This window comes from Ornithorhynchus anatinus, chromosome X2 (assembly GCF_004115215.2).
Source record: "Ornithorhynchus anatinus isolate Pmale09 chromosome X2, mOrnAna1.pri.v4, whole genome shotgun sequence".
NCBI classification, from domain to species: domain Eukaryota; kingdom Metazoa; phylum Chordata; class Mammalia; order Monotremata; family Ornithorhynchidae; genus Ornithorhynchus; species Ornithorhynchus anatinus.
Genome location: NC_041750.1, coordinates 29533251 through 29550979, shown reverse-complemented (window position 1 = coordinate 29550979; position 17729 = coordinate 29533251). Strand labels below are relative to the sequence as shown.

General features: G+C 49.7%; 1 protein-coding gene across 2 annotated transcripts in view; it reads left to right on the top strand.

The window, feature by feature from the left end:
- The first annotated feature begins 327 nt into the window (after nt 1-327).
- The window catches only part of CNDP1 (carnosine dipeptidase 1), a 31546-nt gene continuing 14144 nt past the window's right edge, over nt 328-17729 (top strand). The window contains exons 1-4 of one of the 2 annotated variants that reach the window (XM_007672882.3): nt 328-426; nt 13697-13819; nt 15860-16009; nt 16709-16874. In XM_007672882.3, the coding sequence (XP_007671072.1) occupies nt 403-426; nt 13697-13819; nt 15860-16009; nt 16709-16874 (463 nt within the window). In that variant the 5' untranslated portion in view covers nt 328-402. Of the gene's footprint in view, nt 427-7355; nt 7437-13696; nt 13820-15859; nt 16010-16708; nt 16875-17729 lie in introns of those variants that run through there. The other variant, XM_029053432.2, reaches the window with a different exon arrangement.

The window sequence follows — 17729 nt, the reverse complement described above, 5'->3', positions numbered from 1 at the left end:
AGGATCCTTCTGGGAGTGAAACAAGTTCATCCTTTGATCACCCATTGGATCAGAGGGGCTGCTATCCCTTTTTCTGATAAAAACCAGCTAGACTCCACTGTTATCTCTGGGTCAGTGAGCGAAGATCATTCCAGATCCATGGTCATCCAGTAGCATCACATGACTTTGGGGACATTACCTCATAGCGGCATGAGAGGCCTTACTTCTTTCTCCTCTGAATCGAGCAAACATCTCTGGGCTCTTTGTTTTCCAAACCAGAATGGCTACATTATGTGAGCTCTGACTTTGCGGAGGGCGTGGGCAGAGCTGTTAAATGGATCTGGCCAACCCGTCAGCCATCACTCCTCTCCCTTCTCCCCTTGTGGTCAAGAACAGCTGTTACAGGCTCCGGGACAGCCTCCGATGGATCCCAGACTGAGAAGAATGGTGAGTTTGAAGTTATCCATTGTCACTGTTTTTCAACATGTGATTGTCCTAGGATAACGTGCATAGCTTTGGGTTGCAAAAATGCATTAAGGAGCTTTCCTTCCATTTCTCTTAAAACATTTTTGTTTGTAATGAGACAGAAAGCTGAATGGATCCTGCCAAGCTCTTCATTATACAATATCAGATGTATTTGGCACCGATATTGACTATTTCTAAAGGCTCCGCCGAATCCGAAGATGGAGCCAAACTGTAGGCGGGCTCTCCATCTAAATTAGGCCTCAAGCAGGGAGGAGGAAATTTCCCTGAGGGAAAGGTGGGTGGGTGAAACCAAGACCCAGAACTCGGATTCCTCGGGGGTGTTCCCGGAGCTCTCCAGGTGGGCTGGGAATCTCACCAGGCCAGGTGGGCTGGTGGCCTGCCCTCAGTGAGTTCTCAGGAGGCCAGGAGGAAAGAAGCAGACAGTTGTAGGAGAAACCATTGAAAGGAAAGAAAGCACAGAAGCCTCGGTAAAAGTGAATGGAAGAGTTTCACTTATTAGATGTGCAAAGAGAAAGGATGGAAGATAGGAGGGAGGATTAGACTGTAAGCCCGTCACTGGGCAGGGATTGTCTCTGTTGCCGAATTGTGTATTCCAAGCGCTTAGTACAGTGCTCTGAACATAGTAAGCGCTCAATAAATACTATTGAATAAATACTATTGAATGAATGAGAACTGAGTTGAGGTTAGTCAAACACTTTCTGGTTTAGGATCAAAGGCCTTTAAATTCTCCTGGGCGGATTAATGTACCATGTCCATCCATATTCATTGCTCTAAGCTACTGAGACCAGACTGAGTTGAAGCTGTTCTGGTGAATCCAGCCAAAACAAGCAGCTACTTCCCTTTATATCTGAAGGAAGCCTCCATTCAGTCCCTAAAGAGTTAGAATATTTGCTTTGCATTGTTAAAGGAAAATAAACCTGGCCATGAGGGCATCCTTCACCAGCATTCCATTCCCTACTTCTCCCACTTGGCTTGGCCTCTTTGTAAACTTCTTTCTTCTTGGTCCTGGCACCTCCAGGGGATGTCTTCTTCTTGGGTTGCAGGTGCTTGGAAGTTTACACTTTCCTGTTTGCCACCACACTGGGCAACAAAATCACTGATCTGATTCTCAATGGATTTTCCCATCGGAAAACGTTCTACTCTAAGAGGTGACTTCACAAGGTCATTATCATTTATAAACTAGATTGCTAATGACCTCCATACCGATCTATTCATTCCAGTCCCAGATTCTAGCTTTCCATCAACCTGAGTGATGGGCTGAAGATCTCAATAGCCTTTGAATTAAAGTTTTTTATCACACGTAAGAAAATGATAAACTCATTTTGCTCTAAAGACTCCTCATAATCAAAGAAACTATTCTACGTTCATGATCTATAAAGGAAATGTATTGAAAATGTATTGCTGCAATTTTAAACTGGGCTTTGGTAGAGATTAAGGTGGCCCTCAAAGTTATTCCCTGCAGGTCAGTGTTTGGATGAGGAAGAGCATAGTGGAACACGAGACCTGAGCTGAACTTCGGTCTTGCACCTCACTCCACCATGGACCACCTACCTTGGTCCTGCCCAATGGACCATCCGCCTCGGTCCTGCGGACCGAGGACCATTCCTTCTCCCCCTCGGCCCCCGGTCCTGGCCCATGGATGACTCCCCTTGGACAACCTCCCTCAGTTCTGACTCATTCATTCAGTCATGTTTATTGAGCACTTACTGCACTCAGAGCACTGTACTAAGCACTTGGAAAGTACAATTCAGCAATAGGGACAATCCCTGCCCACACCGGGCTTACAGTCTAGAAGAGGGGAGAAAGACATCAAAACAAGTAAACAGGCATCAATATAAATAGAATTTTAGATATGTACATATATACACAAGTGCTGTGGGGCAGGGAGAAGAAGTAGAGCAAAGGGAGCAAGTCCGGGCGACGCAGAGGGGAGCGGGAGCTGAGGAAAAGGGGGGCTTATTCTGGAAAGGCCTCTTGGATGAGTTGAGCCTTCAGTAGGGCTTTGAAGGGCGGAAGTGTGATTGGAGGATTTGAGGAGGGAGGGTATTCCAGGCCAGAGGAAGGAGGTGGGCCAGGGGTCGGCAGCGGGACAGGCGAGAATGAGGCTCAGTGAGAAGGTTAACCGCAGAGGAGTGGATTGTGCGGGCTGGGATGTAGAAGGAGAGAAGGGAGGTGAGGTAAAAAGGGGCAAGGTGATGGATAGCTTTGAAGCCAATAGTGAGGAGCCAATCATGACCCACAGTCTTGTCCCTCGGTCCTGCCCCTTGGTCTTGCCCTTGGGTTCTGTCCCATGATCCTGGTCCAGGGATGTCCCAGGGATGGGATGCAGGTCGAAACATTCTCTTCTGGCACAAACTGGGCAGGAAGGAACTCTCTGGGCATGTGAATTTAATTCAAGAAACTCAAAGGGATATGGTATTTTGGTATTTTTAAAAACAAATCTGATATTGCACTGTGTTACGCTGAGCGGTGGAGGAAAGGGGTTGGGTCTCGTTGCCACCATCAAACACTGACTGCACAGCCCTGCCCAGGTTCTGGGTGTTCACAGTCGAGTTGGATCAACCTCTTCTTCTGAGCAGGACCCAGAAAGGAGAGGGAGCCAGGGTCTTTTCTTTCCCATGGAAAATCCATTATCAATCCAGTCTAACTGCTGCCCTTGTGGGCAAATAGGTTTCTTGAGTCACAGATCCGGAACTCGAAAATTATAGCCACACCATTTCAGCAGAATCCAATTTCTTCCCACCCTCTTTCCACCTTGGGAATAAAGCTGGCCTCCCTGCCTCCCAGCCCTCTGATTTATTATCCCTGATGTTGCTTGGAGCATCAGTTTGAATTTCTCTCTGTCCCTCAAGCCCCTCCCTGTCTAGACATCAAGCAAAAACTCCTCTTTAATAACGTTGGTATTTGTTAAGCGCTTACTATGTGCAGAGCACTGTTCTAAGCGCTGGGGGACCTTCAAGGCTCCCCAGTAACTCCTCCCATCTTACATACAGAACCTCTTCCCCTGTTGCTCTCCAGCTCGCATTCTTGGTCAGCTCCACACTCAGCTTCTAACTGTAGTTCACTCTTGTCCCCCTGCCTCCTGCCTCCAGTCCCGTGCTCATGTTGTAACCCTAGCCAGGAACTTATTCCCCACTCAAATCTGCCGGACCACAGCTCTCTCCATCTTTAAAACTCCTTAAATATATCCCACTTCCTCCAGGAAGCCTATCCTTATGGATTCACATCAACCCAACAGCTATCCTAAGCCTTGAAACATTTTATTCCTAACCCCAGCCCTTATTTACTTATGTATATTTTAATTTGGATTTTCATTTGGATTTTCAATTACTTATTCTGCTATTTCATCCTGATGTATCCGAACTCGGACCTGTGACCATCAGGCAGTTTTTTATAAAATGGTATTTGTAAGTGCTTACTATGTGCCAGGCACTGTACTAGGCACTGGGGTAGCTACAAGCTTATCAGGTTGAACACAGTCCATGTCCCTCATAGGGCTCATGGTTTTAATCCCCATTCTTCAGTTGAGGTAAGTGAGGCAGAGGGAAATTAAATGGTAGAGCTGCGATTATAATCCAGGTCCTTCTGACTCCCAGGCCCATAGGCTATCCACTAGACCACACTGCTTCTCATTTTATATTCCCTGCACTCTCAACCCCACAGCACTTATGTCCATATTTTTAAATCATATATTATAAATTATTTATTTTTATTCATGTCTGTCTCCCCCTGTAGACCATAAACTTGTTGTGGACTGGGAATGGGTCTGCCAACTCTGTTACACTGTACTCTGTTACACTGTATATTGTAACTCAGTTACATTGTACTATGTGCTTAGTACAGTGTTCTGCACATAGAAAGCACTCAGTAAATACCACTGATTGATTGCTTGAAACACCAATGATTGATTGAACTACCTCTGATCATGCTCTCCTACAAGCCCTTTCATAGGTAATCTTTGCTGTCCCCTTGCTGATTAGAAGTTCCTCGAAGGCAGGGAATGTGTGTCTTGCTCTGGTTGTATTCACCCAGGGGCCTAGTATAGTGTTCTGCACATAGTAAGAGCTCAGTAAATACCATTGATTGATTTCTTGAAATACCATCATCGCTTGATTGAACTACCTCTGATCATAACCTCCTCCGTCCGCCTCCTACGCTCCTATGCTCGAGCTGCTGAGCGCTGCTGGCGAAAGTCCAAGCACCAAGCCGACCTCACACACTTCAAATTTATCCTTTCCTGCCTTAACTCTGCCCTCTCCTCCGCCAGGCAAAGCTTCTTCTCCTCCCTCATCGACACCCATGCCCGTCACCCCCGCCGATTGTTCCGGACCTTTAACTCTCTCCTTAGGCCCCCTGTTCCTCCCCCTCCCCCATCTCTCACCCCTAATGATCTGGCCACCTATTTCCTCACGAAAATCAACACGATCAGGTCTGAGCTCCCCAAAGTCACCCCTCCGCCTCTCCCCTCCCCCCCAACAACTCCCTCCCCTACTTTCCCATCCTTCCCTGCAGTATCCTCAGAGGAGATCTCCTCCCTCCTCGCAAGTGCCACCCCCTCCACCTGCGCCTCGGACCCCATTCCCTCTCACCTTCTTAAAACCATCGCCCCTGCCCTCCTCCCTTCCTTAACTTCTATTTTTAACCACTCAATCTCCAAGGGCTCCTTCCCCTCTGCCTTCAAACACGCCCACGTCTCCCCCATCCTAAAAAAACCCGCTCTTGACCCCACTTCCCCCTCCAGTTATCGTCCTATCTCCCTACTACCCTTCCTTTCCAAAATCTTAGAACGAGTCGTCTACAATCGATGCCTAGAATTCCTTAACTCCCATTCTCTCCTAGACCCCCTCCAATCTGGCTTCCGTCCCCTCCACTCTACCGAGACTGCTCTCTCTAAGGTCACCCATGACCTCCTTCTTGCCAAATCCGATGGCTCCTACTCCATTCTGATCCTCCTTGACCTCTCTGCTGCCTTTGACACTGTCGACCATCCCCTCCTCCTCCATACCTTATCTCACCTTGGCTTCACGGACTCTGTCCTCTCCTGGTTCTCCTCTTACCTCTCTGGCCGATCATTCTCGGTCTCCTACGCTGGAGCCTCCTCCCCCTCCCATCCTTTAACTGTTGGAGTTCCTCAAGGGTCAGTTCTTGGCCCTCTTCTGTTCTCCATTTGCACTCACTCCCTCGGTGAACTCATCCGCTCTCACGGCTTTGACTACCATCTCTACGCAGATGACACGCAGATCTACATCTCCGCCCCTGTCCTCTCCCCCTCCCTTCAGGCTCGCATCTCCTCCTGCCTCCGGGACGTCTCCACCTGGATGTCGGCCCGCCACCTAAAACTCAACATGAGCAAGACTGAGCTCCTCATCTTCCCTCCCAAGCCCGGTCCGCTCCCAGACTTCTCCATCACCGTGGATGGCACGACCATCCTTCCTGTCCCGCAGGCCCGCAATCTCGGTGTCATCCTTGACTCGTCCCTCTCGTTCACCCCACACATCCTATCCGTTACCAAGACCTGCCGGTTTCACCTCTACAATATCGCCAAGATCCGCCCTTTCCTCTCCACCCAAACGGCTACCTTACTATTACGGGCTCTCGTTATATCCCGGCTAGACTACTGTGTCAGCCTTCTCTCTGACCTCCCTTCCTCCTCTCTCGCCCCGCTCCGGTCTATTCTTCACTCCGCTGCCCGGCTCATCTTCCTGCAGAAACGATCTGGGCATGTCACTCCCCTTCTTAAACAACTCCAGTGGTTGCCTATCGACCTCCGCTCCAAACAAAAACTCCTCACTCTAGGCTTCAAGGCTCTCCATCACCTCGCCCCTTCCTACCTCTCCTCCCTTCTCTCTTTCTACCGCCCACCCCGCACGCTCCGCTCCTCTGCCGCCCACCTCCTCGCCGTCCCTCGGTCTCGCCTATCCCGCCGTCGACCCCTGGGTCACGTCCTCCCGCGGTCCTGGAACGCCCTCCCTCCTCACCTCCGCCAAACTGATTCTCTTTCCCTCTTCAAAACCTTACTTAAAAATCACCTCCTCCAAGAGGCCTTCCCAGACTGAGCTCCTCTTCCCCCTCTACTCCCTCTGCCATCCCCCCTTTACCTCTCCGCAGCTAAAGCCTCATTTTCCCCTTTTCCCTCTGCTCCTCCACCTCTCCCTTCCCATCCCCACAGCACTGTACCCGTCCGCTCAACTGTGTATATTTTTGTTACCCTATTTATTTTGTTAATGAATTGTACATCGCCTTGATTCTATTTAGTTGCCATTGTTTTTATGAGATGTTCTTCCCCTTGACGCTGTTTAGTGCCATTGTTCTTGTCTGTCCGTCTCCCCCGATCAGACTGTAAGCCCGTCAAACGGCAGGGACTGTCTCTATCTGTTGCCGACTTGTTCATCCCAAGCGCTTAGTACAGTGCTCTGCACATAGTAAGCGCTCAATAAATACTATTGAATGAATGAATGAATAACCTCCTACAAGCCCTTTTATAGGTAATCTTTGCTGTCCCCTTGCTGATGAAAAGTTCCTTGAAGGCAGGGAATGTATATCTTGCTGGGGTTGTACTCCCCCAGGGGCTTAGTAGAATGCTTTGCACTCAGTAGACAGTAGTAAATACCTTAGCTCGTTTGACTGATACAACATCAGGGAACGAGCCCAGCGGAGCCAGTCAGCTCCCCCACCCCCAGGCCCTGCCAGCCTCTAGAGCTGTGCTCCAGGGCTCTTCGAACTATAGCCGTCCTGCCTCCCTGCCGGCCTGCCTGCTACTTCTGGACTGCCCTAAGGTTTTTCACGTCATTGTCCTGGACCGCTGCCGCCATTGGAAAAATTCTGAAATTGAGGTTAATATTTAGCCTGAGTAATAAAATTCGGAATAAAATCTCAGAGAGAAGGAGAGGGTGGAAATCGGCCTTTCGTCCCGGCAGATCACCAAACAGAAACGACTGGGGGACTTTGCCGCCTCCCAGAAAGAATCCTAGGTAAGACCTTCCTCTTTCTGCTATGAGAAGACAGCCATAGTGGGTCCATCCTGCGTTAGATCAGCCTTGGAAACAGACGCTTTCCCACGGGCAGATCGATTTCTTGCAGGGACTCTAGCAGGCCAGGATTCTGCTCCTACCGGTGCTACTAACTCACTGCTAGGAGCCGTAGTCTCGTGGGGGAAAACAGGTGGCAGAGGACCCAGTACAGGGCACCAAGTCAGAAATTGGCTGAACAGTGTCCTACATAAAAGAGATTGAAGTGGCAGAAGGCTGGAGAAAGATAGAGGAGAGATGCGGAAATTCTTCCCCACCAGTTCCCCCGTGACTACAGGATTCTCATGCTTGAGTGATAGTTTAACTTTGCCTTTCTGAAAGTCGAGCGCAGGGATATGTGCCCGTGTCTTATCTCTGCGTGAGGCAGGAGAGGCGGAAAGTTCACAGTTCCAATTAAAGCCACAGTCACATCGCTTGCTTCCCCACCTCCTTCGACTGGGAGCCCTGAATGGAACAGGGGCTGGGTCCTACTTGATTATCCTGTATCTACCCCAGCTCTTAGTACAGCACTCAGCACGTAGCGCTTAAAAATGATCACTACCGGTCCCATAGGCTCTTTTCTTCTCCAGAGAGGTTTAGGGTAAACCGAAAGGGAAAATGCATTTTCCAACTGTGCATTCTTGCCACAGATAAATGACTTATCCATCAATCAATAGTATTATTGAGTGCTTTCTGTGAGCAGAGCGCTATACCAAGCACCTGGAAGAGTATCACAGAGTAAGTAGGCATAGTCCTGGTTCTCAAGGAGCTAAGGATCTAAGTCACTGTTCTTGTGAGGGGAAACGCTTGGAGATCTAAGGAACACAGTAAACGTCAAACTCCCGAGACTCCAAAGAAAGCCCTGCAGGCTAGAGGCAGAGAGAAGCTTAAGTATTTCTTTAATTCTCCAAAGACAATCTGTGGGGGAGAAGGTCAGGGGCCAAGGATGCACACCTTGCCTCAGCCTGACTGTTCCTGTCCCTTGTCCTGTTGGTTCAAACTACTGTGTGCAACAGCGTGGCTCAGTGGAAAGAACGCGGGCTTGGGAGTCAGATGTCAAGGGTTCGAATCCCGGCTCTGCCACTTGTCAGCTGTGTGACTGTGGGCAAGTCACTTAACTTCTCTGTGCCTCAGTTACCTCATCTGTAAAATGGGGATTGAGACTGTGAGCCTCACGTGAGACAGCCTGATTACCCTGTATCTACCCCAACGCATAGAACAGTGCTCTGCACATAGTAAGCGCTTAGCAAATACCAACAAAGGAAACAAATACCACTGGCTTGTCTTCACTGGCTACTCTCAGCTCAGAGACCTAAGTCTCTGTCTGCCGAGGGTACTGATTGGGATAGTTTCCTCATTAGACTATAAATTCATTGAGGGTCAGGTATATGTACCAGTACAAACTACAGTATATTACTTAATGACACAATCTTTGTGGTTGAGATGGCTGTTACCTGCTCCTGGCAAAAATGCTAGGAATTCAGGCCTTTCCCATCCCCCTTCACACCCATTAGAAGAGTTCTGCTGAACTCAAAGTAGTGTGGTCTAGTCCATAGAGCACAGGCCTGGGACTCAGAAGGACCTTGGTACTGCTCTGCCACTTGTCTGCCGTGTGACTTTGGGCAAGTCACTTGACTTCTCTGGGCCTCAATTACCTCATCTATAAAATGGGAATTAAGACTATGAGCCCCACGTGGGATAGGGACTGTGTCCAACCCGATCAGCTTGTATCTACTCCAACGCTTAGTTCAGTGCCTGGAACATAGTAAGTGCTCAAAAAATGCCATTAAAAACAAAACAAAGCAAAACAAAAAACCCAAGTAGAAAACTAGGGATAGGGAAGTGAGTTTCTCTCTCTCTGTCTCTGGCCTCGCTCTCTCCTCTCCAGACTCTCTGTCCTCGACTCTCCCATCTTTTCCAGCAGTATCTCAAGAGATGTCTCGCTTCCTCTCAAGATCTACCTCCTCCTCCACCTGTGCCTCTGACCCCATCCACATCGAAACACCTTCCCCTTCCCTTCTTCCCCCCCGACCGCCCTCTTCCACCATTCACTTTCCAATGGCTTCTTTCCTACTACTTTCAAACATGGTCATATATCTCTTATCCTAAAAAAAGCAACCCTCCCTTGACTTCATGACTCCCTCCAGTTGTCACCCAATCTCCTTCCAAACTCCCTGAGCAGGTTGTCTACAACTGCTACCTCCAGTTACTCTCCTCTAATTCTCTCCTTGACTCCCTCTAATCTGATTTTCACCCCTTTCGCTCCACAGAAGCTGCCCTCTCAAAGGTCACAAACAATCTCCTTGCCAAATCCGATGGCCTCTACTACATTCTAATCCTCGACCGCTCAGCGATCTTCGACACCGTAGACTATCTCCTCCTGGAAACATTATAATAATAATGTTGGTATTTGTTAAGCGCTTACTATGTGCCAAGCACTGTTCTAAGTGCTGGGGGATACAAGGTGATCAGGTTGTCCCACGTTGGGCTCACAGTCTTCATCCCCATTTTACAGATAAGGTAACTGAGGCCCAGAGAAGAGAAGTTGCTTGCATGACTTCCCCAAAGTCACACAGCTGACAAGTGGCGGAGCTGGAATTAGAACTCATGACCTCTGACTCCCAAGCCCGTGCTCTTTCCACTAAGCCACGCTGCTTTCAACGTTGGTTTTGCTGACACTGCCCTTCTATCTCTCTGATATCACTCCTTCCGTCTCTTTCACGGAGTCCTCCTCTACCTCCTTCCCCCTAACTCTGGGGGTACCTCTAGCCTAAATTCTGCATCCCCTTCTATTCTACACCCACCCACTCCCGTGGAGAACTCATTCACTTCCACGGCTTCGACCACCATCCCAACGCAGATGATTCCCAAATCTACCTCTCCAACCCTGCCCCTCTTTTCTGCATAGGCTATGCACTTGGATCTGTACCCTTTAAGCAGTTGATATTCACCCCATCCTTAGCCCCACATTGTTTATATTAATGTCTGTCTCCCCTTCTAGACTCCTTGAAGGAAGGGAACGTGTCTACCAACTCTGTTGCATTGCACTATCCTAAGAGTTTAATATAATGTTCTGCACACAGCCTTCAATAAATGCCATTGATTGATTGATTGATTGAGTCGTGTCTTCTGCTGAGCTGAAAGTGATCTAGAGGATGCACTCTGGCGCCCTCTAGAGTCATGAAGAGGGAAATCAGCCCTTCGTGGCTCTGGTCGTGGGTCTCAACACTAACAATTATAATAATAACAATAATATTGGTGTTTATTAAGTACTTACTATGTGTCAGGCACTGAACTAAGAGCAAGGCTGTACTGAGAGCTAATACAAGCTAATCAGGTTGAAAACAGTCCCTGTCCCATTAATCCCCATTTTACAAATGAGGTAACTGAGGCTTGAAACCCAGGTCCTTCTGACTCCCAGTCCTGTGATCTAACCATTAGGCAACACAGTTTCTCTGATGATGAAAAAGCCTTCCTTATGGAAGGATACACTTTGCTACCTTAGCATGAAAGGTAAAATGCTGAATGAGAGCTACTCCTTACCTCCCCCACTCCCACTTCTTTCTTCTGTAGGCCAGTTTCATTGTACTATCCTGCAAGCAGAGAGGCAGTTGTTGCCTAGTGGATAGCACATGGACCTGGCAGTCAAAAGGACCTGGGGTCTAAGCCCCGCTCCACCACTTGTCGGGAAGCAGCATGGCTCAGTCCTTAGGAGTCAGAGGTCATGGGTTCTAATCCCGGCTCCGCCACCTGGCAGCTGTGTGACTTTGGGCAAGTTACTTGACTTCTCGGTGCCTCAGTTACCTCATCTGTAAAATGGGGATTAAGACTGTGATCCTCACGTGGGACAACTTGATTACTCTGTATCGACCCCGGCGCTTAGAACGGTGCTCGGCACATAGTGAGCACTTAACAGATACCAATAATATTATTATTGTCTGCTGTGGGACTCCGGGCAAGTCATTTAATGTCTCTGTGCCTGTAAAATGGGGATTAAAGCTGAGCCCCATGTGGGACATGGACTGTGTCCAACCTGAATGGTTTATATTTACCCCAGTGCATAACACTTAACGGATACTATTAAAGTATCTCAAAGTCACGCTTGGCTCCGGCAGAAGAGTCGATAGGGATTTTTAGAGGAAAAATTAGGGATGATAGAACTGATTTTACAGCTTCGCGAAGCCAGTCTCAGACACTGTCCAGCTCCAGCTCTAATAATGATACTAATAATGACATTTGTTAAGTACTTATTATGTGTCAAGCACTGTACTAAGCACTGGGGTAGGTACAAGATAATCAGATCGGACATTCGGAGTCTCTGCCTCAAAGTCTAAGAGGGAGGGAGAACAGGATTCTTCCCCCCCATTTTACCGATGAGGTAGATGAGGTACAGAGAAGTTGAATGACTTGCCCAAGTTCACAGAAAAGGAAAATGGCCGAGTTGGGATTAGAACCCAAGTCCTCTGACTCCCGGGTCCATGCTCTTTCCACTAGGCCACATTGCATTCCCTCCCTGTTCAGGGGTTGATTTGGGTGGGTCAGATGCCACGCCAATGGGCAGAGTGGACATGTGCCGGTCTCTCAGTCCAGGTGACTCCGAGAATGAACGGCTTCTCAAGGGGCAAAAGGAAGTGAATCCTGTCCAACCAGTTCCCCGATCACCTGAATCTTGTTCTCTGCTCAGTTGGCACTGATGAGTGGTCCGGGCAGTTGGGCGGGCTCAGAGGTCACCGTATCTGGTGGGCTTCCCGCTGCTTTTGAGCTTGTGCTTTAATAGTTTCCGTCTGACTTGGGGAGTCGTCAAAAAGACTATTTACTCTGGGTTTTCAGCATAAATGTGCTGCCTTTGGCCAAGGCGGGGTCTAGTGGCCAGTGTGAAGAGAATTCCGGGGAGGCCCGCCCACAGAAACAGGAGGGAGCCGACGCAGCTGCCAGGTGTGGCTGCCACTGCCAGGCCTGCAATGTCCTGCCCAATCTGCCCTAGGGAAAGGCCACAGTTCCGGCACCGCGTCAGGGCCCTGCCCCAAACTCAAGGGAGCCCAGGGTGGCAGTTATACCTGCGCTCTGCCTCCACCACCACTCCCGTTGCTGCTTTACTAAACCTTCATTGCTACTGTAGTCAGTCAGTCAGTCAGTCAATCTTATTTATTGAGCCCTTACCGGGTGCAAAACACTGTACTAAACGCTTGGGAGAATACAATTTAAAACTATAACAGACACACTCCCTGCCCACAGTGGGTTCCCGGCTAAGGACATCTGTCTAGATGAGCTTAAGTATGCGCGTCTGTGAAGGTCTGTGGGTCTCCGGGTGTCCTTCTGGGTGTCTTGCGGGTGTCAGAGGGTCAGGGCTCTTCAGCCTGGAGAGGTGCAGGGTACAGACCAAGAAGGATGTGGGTGCCTGCTGGAGCTGGAGGGAAGCAGGGTCAAAGCAAATGGAAAGAAATCCTTCTTCCCCCGGTCATGGGGTGGGGTGAAAGCGTGGAATTCATTCCCAGAGGAAGCCTTATGGCCGAACTCATGGTTTTCAGGTTCAAGAGTGGTTGGGCTAAATTTGATGAATTCATGGACAAGCAGCCTACGATAGGTCCCTAGAAGGAAAGTGGAAGGAAGATCCAGGGATGTGCAGGAGGCGACCACCATGGTTCCTCCGGGAGTTCTGGCACCGCTGTAGCTGGAATCAGAGTTCTGTTCCAACCATAATAATAATAATAATAATGTTGGTATTTGTTAAGCGCTTACTATGTGCCGAGCACTGTTCTAAGCGCTGGGGTAGACATAGGGGAATCAGGTTGTCCCACATGGGGCTCACAGTCTTAATCCCCATTTTACAGATGAGGGAACTGAGGCACAGAGAAGTTAAGTGACTTGCCCACAGTCACACAGCCGACAAGTGGCAGAGCTGGGATTCGAACTCATGAGCCCTGACTCCAAAGCCCGTGCTCTTTCCACTGAGCCACGCTGCTTCTCTAGGGATGAGGGATGAACCAGGGATGAGGACCCTACGATCTCCTGTTCTCAGCTGACTCATATTCCCTTCTACCTGTTAAGGCCCCAGAGCGGGTTTGTCTGTGAGGGGTAGTGGGGGGTGGTGACGGTGGGGTGCACACTGAATAGTGGGGTGTTAGTGTTCTTGGTTGGAGATGCCAGACGCAAACAGGGCACTCTAATGACTCTGAAGTTTGGTTTTCGTGCTTTCTTTCTTTTTTTTTTTTTTCCTTTAAAAGGCGTCGTCCATTCTCATTGTCCTGCTGCTTTTGGAAGCAGGAATGTTCTCCTCCTCCTCCCCTCCTGAACTACTAGACCAGGTCTTCCAGTATGTCGATGTGCATCAGGATGAATTTGTTGAGGTGAGTGGATTAGGGCCCCGCACATGGCGAGGGCAGAGCTACGGCAGCGGGCAGTGGTTGGGTTCCCTGGAGGCCCCAAGGAATACCCAGGTACGAGAGGCTTCCGCTTGGGACAGCTGGGCCACTTTGGTGAGTCTTTGTGAAGCAGCGTGGCTCAGTGGAAAGAGCCCGGGCTTGGGAGTCAGAGGTCGTGGGTTCTAATCCCGGCTCTGCCGTTTGCCAGCTGTGTGACTTTGGGCAAGTCACTTAATTTCTCTGTGCCTCAGTCACCTCATCTGTAAAATGGGGATTATAACTGTGAGCCCCACGTGGGACAACGTGATCACCTTATATCCCCCAGCGCTTAGAACAGTGCTTTGCACATAGTAAGCGCTTAACAAATGCCACCTTTTTTATCATTAATTACTACCAGGGAAAAGGTAAACCAGGCACCCCTTCTGCTGGGGTGGAGCAGATCCACCAGTTTCATACAACATAGAAAAGTAGCGCAGCCTAGTGGGTAGAGCATGGGCCTGGGAGTCAGAGGGACCTGGGCTAATCTCGGCTCCCCCATTAGTCTGCTAGGCAAGTCACCTCAATTCTCTATGACTCAGTTACCTCAAATGTAAAGTGGAAACTCAGACTGTGAGCTCCATTTGGAACATGGATTGGGTCCAACCTGAATAGCTTGTATGTATCTCACCACTTAGTAGAGTGCCTGCCACAGAGTAAGTGTTTAACAAATACCATAAAAAAAACCAACAAAAAAAACATCCAGCAAGGAGATGACATGTGAAGGATATATAAGTAGCTGATGTAATAATAATGATTGTGGTGTTTGCTGAGCACTTACTATGTGCTAAGTACCATACTAAGTGCTGAGGAAAAGACAAGTCAATCAAGTCAGACCTATTTCTAGAGCTGCCTTGGGGTCCAAAGATGGCATTGTTTTCGACGAGAGACTATCTCTGAGAAACAGTGTGGATGGAAAGTCCTCACAGCCACATACAGGCCCATCTTCCATCAGTGCTGCCTGCAAGTCAGAGGGACACTCTTCTTGCCTGACCGCTTTTGGGCAGAGGAGACTCCGTCCAAGGGCCCAAGGCCAACAGGGGCTGCTCTTGAACTGGGATGTTCATACAGTGCTTGGGGGAAGGAGGGAGGAAGAAGCACCAGCAGTGCGGCTTAGGGGAAAGAACATGGGCTTCTAATCCCAGCTCCGCCACTTGTCTGCTGTGTGACTTTAGGCAAACCGCTTAACTTCTCTGTGCCTCAGTTACCTCATCTGTAAAATGGGGATTAAAACTAGGGGTCCCACCCTGGGACAGCCTGATTTCCTTGTATCTACCCCAGCACTTAGAACAGTGCTCGGCACATAGTAAGCGCTTAACAAATACCATAATGAAAATAGTAATTACTGTTATTATTATTAAGGATGAGCTCTTGAGCTGTGCTTGCGGGAGAGGGGAATGACTGGCAGTGAGCCAATCTGGCAGATGGCTGGTGGACCAGTGGGTGCAGGACAGAAAATGGGGCTCTTGTGTTGGCTGATGAAGAAGGTTGGTCTTCCCTCAGAAGCAGGCGGCTTGAGCTCTTAATGGAACTAGTTATCACACTTCAGGGGCTGAGCTGTGTTTTAGGCATGTTCAAATGTGGGAGAAGGGACACCGTGACCAAAGGTGAAAGATTCATTTTTTAAACCACATTTGCTGGTTTGGTGGGATCTTCCCCAAATGAGCCCTGCCCCGGAAGACCTCTGTACATCCCCCACACCCTCCTCCACCCATTCCCTTGGTCCTCCCCAGTAATCTCCCCCACTTCTCCTACTATCAAGTAACAAGTCAGGTCCTGCCTGGAAAACAGAGCCGCTGGCAGGATTCAGAAATTCCCTCTAGGAAGCTTGGTGAACCCTCCTTCGTCCTCAGACCGGTGACAAGGGAAAGCATGCATTTGAGTGACAAGAGTACAACAGCCCCCTCCTGCCCAGACTCTAAATGAGGGCACCGGCCCTCCAGGGCACCCCCTCCCCTGGTTTAACCGGATACTCGGCTCTCCCTCCAGACTCTCGCCGAGTGGGTAGCTGTCCGCAGCATTTCTGCGCAACCCCTGCTTCCTCTAAGACAAGAGATCTTCAGGATGATGGACGTGGCAGCAGACAGACTGCGACGCCTGGGAGCGAAGGTCGAGTTAGTGGATCTGGGCTCTCACCAGGTATTGTTCCTATTGCCCTCCCGCTGGCTCAGAAATACTCTGCTCTCCATCTGGATGGGCCTCGGGGAGAGAGGCTTCTCTTTGGAAGGGGTGGGAGGGGCTACATGGCTGTGGACGAGAGACCCTTCCTCCCCTTCTCCCAAACAGGTTCAGAGCGAGACCCAGGACTGCAAGGGAAGGACAGGGTTCAGGTTGCAGGGCTGCGGGCGGGGCCGGGGCCAGGGGCTGCTTCTCACAGAGAGACCCATGTTTAGCAGCTACTCCTGCTCCAAGCTCCCACTTTCGGTCTCAGTAGTCTTTTCCAGAGAGCCCAAAGCTGCCACCCCCATGAACCACTCAGGCCAATAGCCTTCCCGGGAGAGAGTTGGGGGAAAGCAGGTGGGGGTGGGAGGCAGCTGGGATTCTGAAGGCAGGGACCCTGAGGCCTGAGGGCTTTGTCACGGGGATGCCTGTCCTCAAGCCCCCAGAGGGCTATAGGGCAGCCACAGGAACTAGGGCCAGAGAACAGCTCCCCTCGGCCCCCTCTCCATTTCTCCCAGAGAGTCATGCTGGGGGGGGGGGGGGGGGGCGGTGTGCTGTTCCTGGCTCTCCATTTCTCCGTGAGCCTCTCCCATCAGGGGACGAGCATCGGTTGGGAAAGTGACAACGCCAAGCTTGTGAAGCCGCTTTCTTTCTTCTGTGCCTAAAATTCTGTTTCAGGAGCTACCCGAGGGCCAGACCCTGCCGGTGCCTCCTATCATCCTTGCAGAGCTCGGCAGCAGTCCTCAGAAAGCCACCGTGTGTTTCTATGGTCACCTCGATGTGCAGCCTGCCAAAAAGGAGGATGGATGGGACACTGACCCCTTCACCTTGACCGAAGTCAATGGTCGGTGGCTTGTTCTGGTGTCCGGTTGACTGCCATTATTCTCCTATCCTGGCTGTCTGGAATTGAACATTTTATTCCATTTTAAGAAAACTTTAATCTATTGCCCATTCTCTCTTAGTTCCTACCAATGGACCGTTCTCTCTCTCATCCATCCATTTTCACTTGGAAATCTTCTTTGTTGTCCTGCCTAGTGTTTTCAGAAGGAGAAGAAGAAGAAAAAGAAGGAGAAGAAGATAAGACAGGGTCCTCTGCCTCCAAGGGGCTAGATCTGTCAATCACTTTCCTAAGGAAAACGGACAGGGCTGGGTACCCCCTTCAGATTAGGGTCCCAGAGGCTGGCCCTCTGGAGAACTTCAGAGGCTGGGCAGAGGCAGCCATAAATAGAGTGAGGAATCTAGGAGGGACTGGGGGTCTCGGGGCCCACGGATCTGGCAGCTCTGGGTAGGAACAGGTCAGGGATGGAGGGGAGGGAATCGGGCCTTGGTCTCTGGCCCAATTGGCACTGATGCTCAAGGTGCCTCTAAATCATTCCAGGGCCCAGGACCCTGAAACCCACCCCACTGGGGGGAATTTCTATGTTCACTGAAAAAAAAATTGTTTCTAGTACTTGAAGCATACAGAGATTTCTGATGGTAGAGCATTCTATGGTCATGACCATTAGCTCGCTGAGTCACTGCACACCAGGAGATATGACAGTCCATAGGTCCTCAGTCTGCTTTCAGAGAGTGGAAAGGTCTGTTTTGGCAAGGTGTTATTACATGCTAATTTCAGTGTTCAATCAATATCCGGTCATTCCCTTTAGACTGTTAAGTTCTTCGGGGACAGGGAACATGTCTATCAACTCTTGGTGTGTTT